This window comes from Oratosquilla oratoria, chromosome 9 (assembly GCF_046742065.1).
Source record: "Oratosquilla oratoria isolate Oo_2021 chromosome 9, ASM4674206v1, whole genome shotgun sequence".
Lineage (NCBI taxonomy): Eukaryota > Metazoa > Arthropoda > Malacostraca > Stomatopoda > Squillidae > Oratosquilla > Oratosquilla oratoria.
The window spans coordinates 20066453-20074205 of NC_134785.1; the positions used below are offsets into that span (position 1 = coordinate 20066453).

The 7753-nt window shown below is 54.4% G+C and overlaps 1 protein-coding gene across 1 annotated transcript in view; it reads left to right on the plus strand.

Annotated features, from left to right (window-relative positions):
* Window positions 1-4139: 4139 nt before the first annotated feature.
* The window catches only part of LOC143027996 (uncharacterized), a gene marked incomplete at its 5' end in the record, with an annotated part of 24221 nt that continues 20607 nt past the window's right edge, over window positions 4140-7753 (plus strand). Inside the window, 2 exon segments of the mRNA XM_076189637.1 lie at window positions 4140-4190; window positions 6555-6619. Coding sequence (XP_076045752.1) covers window positions 4140-4190; window positions 6555-6619 — 116 coding nt within the window.

The following is a 7753-nucleotide window of genomic DNA, read 5'->3' on the forward strand; positions in this document are numbered from 1 at the left end:
GCAGAGAAGAGATGGGAGGAGGCAGAGAAGAGATGGGAGGAGGCAGAGAAGAGATGGGAGGAGGCAGAGAAGAGATGGGAGGAGGCAGAGAAGAGATGGGAGGAGGCAGAGAAGAGATGGGAGGAGGCAGAGAAGAGATGGGAGGAGGCAGAGAAGAGATGGGAGGAGGCAGAGAAGAGATGGGAGGAGGCAGAGAAGAGATGGGAGGAGGCAGAGAAGAGATGGGAGGAGGCAGAGAAGAGATGGGAGGAGGCAGAGAAGAGATGGGAGGAGGCAGAGAAGAGATGGGAGGAGGCAGAGAAGAGATGGGAGGAGGCAGAGAAGAGATGGGAGGAGGCAGAGAAGAGATGGGAGGAGGCAGAGAAGAGATGGGAGGAGGCAGAGAAGAGATGGGAGGAGGCAGAGAAGAGATGGGAGGAGGCAGAGAAGAGATGGGAGGAGGCAGAGAAGAGATGGGAGGAGGCAGAGAAGAGATGGGAGGAGGCAGAGAAGAGATGGGAGGAGGCAGAGAAGAGATGGGAGGAGGCAGAGAAGAGATGGGAGGAGGCAGAGAAGAGATGGGAGGAGGCAGAGAAGAGATGGGAGGAGGCAGAGAAGAGATGGGAGGAGGCAGAGAAGAGATGGGAGGAGGCAGAGAAGAGAAGGGAGGAGGTGTGGAATAGGGAGGGGTAGGCGGGAGGAGGAGGAACAAGGGAGGGCTTAAGAAGGGTGAAGAAAGCCGTTCCACAGAGTTGGGGGTGAATGAACGGACGAGGTCTGTTGAAGTCTGAAAACAGCTGAAGGTGTGTTGTCCATAACGTGAAGGAGGTACGTACTCCATATGGTGAACGAGGGTGGTGATCTTTGAAACTCAAAATCTTTCATCGTCCTCAGGAGAGGCTGAAGGATGATGGCGTGGGAGTAATAGGAGCCACGACAAAGTCGTAAAAGAAATGGAAATAGACCAACGAAGAAAATGCCAAAAAGGGGTAGATGGCGAGTTGATGCGCAAATGAGAATAGACAATGGAAATGGAAATAACTGAAACGTCAACAAACAAATTATGATAAAGATTGAAAAACAAATGGATCAATGAATATACAAACGGGTAATCACTGTTTCTTCGAGTTTCATATAATGGAAACTCACAGCCCCATAGTGGCCGGTGATCTACTATAGATTTTTCTTAGAGAAAAAAAAATTAGACTTATATGTGTCGGATTAGTGTGGGTCTTCACGTTACTGTGTGGAAATTTTAGGGGAAAGTTACAGACAGAAAAATATGCCCTCATTTCTATTGATCTCGAATTCACCCAATTACTCTAAGATTTAGTTATCACAAAAAGAATATCATACACCATTTTCTAAAAGTTTCACTTTAGCAGGTCAAGCCATTTTACTCTAATATTTCTAACAAAGGAAAAAGAAATTAGACTAAAATCAATACCTCTCTCCGGATTTCGTTCAAAACAGGTGACAGAGCAACAAGGCGTGCAGGTAAATTGAACAACACTGAGAAAAGTGATTCTGGCCAGATGTTTTCTTGCAAAACAATTTAGAAACCATTTCTTCGCGACTTCCTTCCTTCCTTCCTTCTCTTTCATTCCTTCGAAAAGGATAAGCAAGATTACCCATTCAGCATAGATCCATGTGCCGTTACCAAATAGGATCTATCTGAACCTTGCCCTAAGGGACTGCATATAAGGACCCATATGCTTAGTCCCTTAGTGTAGTCACAAAAATAACCTATAGAGCGCCTTACGAAGAATAGAAATGTTTATCAATGTTGAAACTCATGGTATTCCCCGCGGAAGAACCTGAAGACCAAATTCTTCAACTGGGTTGGTCCAAAGTGGAGGTACTCTGGGTCTCCAGTGTTCTCCTGTGCATAGACGAGTCCTTCCGGTGTTGGGGTCCGCGCGTAGGGGGTGGAGGTGGAGGAGCAGTATCGGGACCGTGGTGGAGCTGGTGGAGGGGTAGGGGGGGGGGGTAGAGGGAGGGTAGAGGGGGGTAGAGGAGGTGTAGGGGAGGTGTAGGGGAGGTGTAGGGGAGGGGTAGGGGAGGGGTAGGGGAGGGGTAGGGGAGGGGTAGGGGAGTGGTAGGGGAGGGGGAGGGGAGGGGGAGGGGGTTGGGGAGGTGTAGGGGAGGTGTTGGGGAGGGGTAGGGGAGGTGTAGGGGAGGGGTAGGGGAGTGGTAGGGGAGGGGGAGGGGTAGGGGAGGGGTAGGGGAGGGGGAGGGGTAGGGGAGGGGGAGGGGGAGGGGAGGGGGAGGGGTAGGGGAGGGGTAGAGGAGGGGGGAGCGAGGGAGGGGGAGGGGAGGAGAGGGGCGGGGTAGGGGAGGAGAGGGGTAGGGGAGGGGAGGGGGAGGGGAGGGGTAGGGGCGGGGTAGGGGAGGAGAGGGGTTTGGGAGGAGAGGGGTTTGGGAGGGGAGGGGTAGGGGAGGGGTAGGGGAGGGGTAGGGGAGGGGTAGGGGAGGGGTAGGGGAGGGGTAGGTGAGGGGAGGGGTAGGGGAGGAGAGGTGTAGGGGAGGGGAGGGGGAGGGGAGGTGTAGGGGAGGGGAGGTGTAGGGGAGGTGTAGGGGAGGGAGGTGTAGGGGTAGGGGAGGGGTGGGGAGGGGTAGGGGAGGGGAGGGGAGGGGTAGGGGAGGGGATGGGAGGGGTAGGCGAGGGGAGGGGAGGTGTAGGGGAGGGAGGTGTAGGGGAGGGGTAGGGGTGGGAAGGGGTAGGGGAGGGGTGGGAAGGGGTAGGGGAGGGGTGGGAAGGGGTAGGGGAGGGGTGGGAAGGGGTAGGGGAGGGGTAGGGGAGGGGTAGGGAAGGGGTAGGGGAGGGGAGGGGTAGGGGAGGGGAGGGGTAGGGGAGGGGTAGGGGAGGGGTAGGGAGGGGTAGGGGAGGGGTAGGGAGGGGTAGGGGAGGGGTAGGGAGGGGTAGGGTAGGGGAGGGGTAGGGAGGGGTAGGGAGGGGTAGGGGAGGGGTAGGGAGGGGTAGGGGAGGGGTAAGGAGGGGTAGGGGAGGGGTAAGGAGGGGTAGGGGAGGGGTAAGGAGGGGTAGGGGAGGGGTAAGGAGGGGTAGGGGAGGGGTAAGGAGGGGTAGGGGAGGGGTAAGGAGGTGTAGGGGAGGGGAAGGGTAAATGGAGGGTAAGGTTAGTTATATGCATGTACCGGTAAGTCGACGCTGGCTTCAGACTCGGCATGTTCAGGGTGCAAAGGCGTCGCAGACAAGGAGGGACGAAACAGGGGCCCAGAAGTAAGAAAATAAATATGTTGTTGGTGGAAGATGGAAAAAAAAGTTCAAATTAAACCAGGAGATACAAACGCTGAAATATTATACAGATGAAGTAAATAGATGGAGGCTACACAGAAAATTGTTTAGGAGCGTGAGGAAGAGAGGGAGACGAAGAGGATAAATGTGGAAGAGGCAGAAGAGAAGGAGAAGAGGAAGAAGAGAAGGAGAAGAGGAAGTAGAGAAGGAGGAGGAAGGAGATGAGGTCGATACAGGGGTGGAGGAGGAGGAGTAGGATAAGGAGAAAGTGGAGGAAACTGAGAAAAGGAGGAAAATGAGATGGAAGGGGAGGAGGAGGAACAGGAGGAGGAGCAGGAGAAGGAGGAGAGGAAGAAGAGAAGGAGGAGGAAGGAGATGAGGTGGATACAGGGGTGGAGTAGGAGGAGGAGAAGAAGAAGGATGAGGAGGAGAAGAAGAAGGATGAGGAGGAGAAGAAGAAGGATGAGGAGGAGAAGAAGAAGGATAAGGAGAAAGTGGCAGAAACTGAGAAAAGGAGGGAAATAAGAAGGAAGGGGAGAAGGAGGAACAGGAGGAACAGGAGAAAGAGGAGAAGAGTGGAAGGATAAGGTAAAGGAGGAATAAGGTGAAAGGAAAAGCAGAAAGAGCAAAAGGGAATGAAAGAAAATTAGGAAAAATGAGGGAAAATGAGGAGGAAAAGTGAATAGGAGGATAATTAGGAGGAAAAGTGGAATAGAAGGAGGAAGATGAAGATATAGATGAAAATGAAAGGAGGGAAAAGAAGATGAAAAGGAAAAGGGTAAGATAGAAAATAAAAAAGAGAAAGAATGAAAGAGAGAGAGAAAGAGAGAGAGAGGAAGAGAGAAAGAGAGAGAGAAAGAGAGAGAGAGAGAGAGAGAGAGAGAGAGAGAGAGAGAGAGAGAGAGAGAGAGAGAGAGAGAGAGAGAGAGAGAGAGAGAGAGAGAGAGACAGAGAGAGAGAGAGAGAGAGAGGAGTAAAAGTGATAAAGAGATAGGAGAGGAGTAAGACAGGATGGGACTATAGGAAGACAGGATGGGACTATAGGAAGATACGAGAAGGAGATAGGAAAACCACAAAACAAAGAGTGGGGAAGGAAAAGGCGAAGAGAACGGGAAGTGTATGGAAGATGTGAAGAAATGAACCAGATGCTGCGGAGAGATGATAAAATGATTGGCTAAAGCGATGGGAGATGATGAGGCGTCGGGCCACAGAGCTGGGAGATGACACGGCACAAGACCACATGAGAAAAACGATGCAGAGACATTGGAATGGAGGGGAGTGAGGGGAGGGGGGAGGGAGGGAGAGGGGAGAGAGAGCATGGTGAAAGAGAGCGTGGTGAAAGAGAGAGAGCGTTGTGAAAGAGAGGGAGAGGGGAGGGAGGGAGAGGGGAGGGAGGGAGAGGGGAGGGAGGGAGAGGGGAGGGAGGGAGGGAGGGGGAAGGGAGGGAGGGAGGGAGAGGGGAGGGGGAGGGGAGGGAGAGGGGAGGGAGGGGAGGGGAGTGGAGGGAAAGGGAGGGAGAGGGGAGGGAGGGGAGGGAAGAGAAGGGAGAGGGGAGGAAGGGAGAAGGGAGGGAGAGGATGGAGAGAGGAGGGAGAGGATGGAGAGAGGAGGGAGAAGAGGGAGAGGGGAGGGAGAGGGGAGGGAGGGAGGGAGAGGGGGGAGGGAGGGGGGAGGGAGGGGGGAGGGGGGAGGGAGGGAGGGAGAGGGGGGGAGGGAGGGGGAGGGAGGAGGGGGGAGGGAGGGAGGGAGGGGGGAGGGAGGGAGGGAGAGAGGAGGGGGGAGGGAGGGAGAGAGGAGGGGGGAGGGAGGGAGGGGGAGGGAGGGAGAGGGGAGGGAGGGAGGGAGAGGGGAGGGAGGGAGAGAGGAGGGAGGGAGAGGGGGGGAGGGAGGGAGGGAGAGGGGAGGGAGGGAGGGAGAGGAGAGGAGAGGGAGGGAGAGGAGAGGGAGGGAGAGGAGAGGGAGGGAGGGAGAGGAGAGGGAGGGAGGGAGAGGAGAGGGAGGGAGGGAGAGGAGAGGGAGGGAGGGAGAGGAGAGGGAGGGAGGGAGAGGAGAGGGAAGGAGTGAAGGAAAGGCGGGGGGGGTAAAAAGAAATGGGGAATGAAACGTATCAAAGGATAAGGACGAAAGTAAAATGTGTCAAAAAAGGGGGAAGTGCGAGGAATTGTATCAACGTAGAGAGGCGCGATGCCAAAGGCTGAGGAAGAGAAAGGAACGGGGAGGGGAAAGTACGCAGATGAGGGCGTATCAAAGGGAAAAGAGAAAATGGAAAAGATGGGTAAGGGGAAGGAGAAGAGAAATAGGAAAAGGATGAAAATGGTGATATTGAGGAGGAAGGAGAGGAATTAGAGGAAGAAAAGGAGGAGGAAAAGGAGGAGGAGGAGGAGGGGAGGAGGAGGGGAGGAGGAGGAGGAGGAGGAGGAGGGGGAGGAGGAGGGGGAGGAGGAGGGGGAGGAGGAGGGGGAGGAGGAGGAGGAGGAGGGGGGAGCGGAGGAAGGGGGGAAGGGGGAGGGAGGAGGGAAGGGGGAGGAGGTGGAGGGGGAGAGGAGGGGGGAGGGGAGGAGGGAGGGGGAGGGGAGGATGAGGGGGAGGGGAGGGGGAGGAGGAGGGTAGGGGGAGGAGGAGGGTAGGGGAAGGAGGAGGGTAGGGGAGGAGGAGGGTAGGGGGAGGAGGAGGGTAGGGGGAGGAGGAGGGTAGGGGGAGGAGGAGGGTAGGGGGAGGAGGAGGGTAGGGGGAGGAGGAGGGTAGTGGAGGAGGACTAGGAGGAGGAGGAGGAGGAGGGGAGGGGTAGGAGGAGGGGGAGGGGAGGGGTAGGAGGAGGGGGAGGGGAGGGGTAGGAGGAGGGGGAGGGGAGGGGTAGGAGGAGGGGGAGGGGAGGGGTAGGAGGAGGGGGAGGGGAGGGGTAGGAGGAGGGGGAGGGGGAGGAGGAGGGGGGGGGGGAGGGGGTGGTCGGGGAGGAGGCAGGGGGGGAGGCGGGGGGGGGGGAGGAGGGGGAGGAGGAGGGGGAGGGGGTGGGGAGGGGGAGGAGGGGGAGGAGGAGGGGAGGGGGGGGAGGAGGGGGAGGAGGGGGAGGAGGAGGGGGAGGAGGAGGGGAGGAGGGGGAGGAGGAGGGAGACGAGGAGATATCAGACGATGCGGGGGAGTGTGTGTGGGAAGAGAAAAACAAAGATGGAATTGGTGGGGTACGAGGTAGAAGATTATAAAGAGGAAAGAGGAAAAGAATGGAGGAGAGGAGGAAGAGGAAGAAGAGAAAAAGGAAGAGTAGGAGAAATGGGAAGAGGAGAAGGAAGAGGAGAAGGAAGAGGAGATGGAAGAGGAGATGGAAGAGGAGAAGGAAGAGGAGAAGGAAGAGAAGGAAGAGGAGAAGGAAGAGAAGGAAGAGGAGAAGTTAAGAGGATGAGAAGGAAGAGGATGAGAAGGAAGAGGATGAGAAGGAAGAGGATGAGAAGGAAGAGGATGAGAAGGAAGAGGATGAGAAGGAAGAGGATGAGAAGAAAGAGGATGAGAAGAAAGAGGATGAGAAGAAAGAGGATGAGAAGAAAGAGGATGAGAAGAAAGAGGATGAGAAGAAAGAGGATGAGAAGAAAGAGGATGAGAAGAAAGAGGATGAGAAGAAAGAGGATGAGAAGAAAGAGGATAAGAAGAAAGAGGATAAGAAGAAAGAGGATAAGAAGAAAGAGGATAAGAAGAAAGAGGAGAAGGAAGAGGAGAAGGAAAAGGAGAAGGAAGAGGAGAAGGGAGAAAAGAAGGAAGAGGAGAAGGAAGGGGAGAAGAGGAAAGATGAAGACGTGAAGAAAGAGTAAAATTATGAAAAACGATTCGTATGAGTAAGGTAAGGAAAGATATATGAAACGTTGAGGAAACACTTGAGTGAATGAGGATTTTATAGTTAAGTAAAAGAAGAGAGGGAAGTCAACGAGAACGACGCACAGAAGAAAAAGAACATTGGGCGAGAGTAAAGACACAAAAGTCGAAGAAAACACTGAAAGACAAACATGATATTAAAAATAAAAAGAGAAATATGAATTAACACAAAACAGATGCAGGCGTGGAATTAATGGAAGAGGAAAGAAGAACGGAAGGGAAATGAAAAGAAGGATAAAGAAAAACAGACTGGAGAAACAAAAAGGAAGAAAAAGATGAACAAGAAGAAAAAAAGGGAGGAAGAAGAGGAAGATGAAGGTGAAAACAAAAAAAGACAAACAATGCAAGGAAAGAGAAGATTACAAAGAAAATGAAAGAGATGGAGGATAAGGAGGAGAAGAAGGAGGAGGAGAAGGAGAAGAAGGAGGAGGAGAAGGAGGAGAAGGAGGAGGAGGAGAAGAAGGAGGAGGAGGAGAAGGAGGAGAAGGACGAGGGAAGAGGACGAGGAGGAGGACGAGGAGGAGGACGAGGATGAGGACGAGGGAAGAGGACGAGGGAAGAGGACGAGGAGGAGGACGAGGGAAGAGGACGAGGGAAGAGGACGAGGGAAGAGGACGAGGGAAGAGGACGAGGGAAGAGGACGAGGGAAGAGGAAGA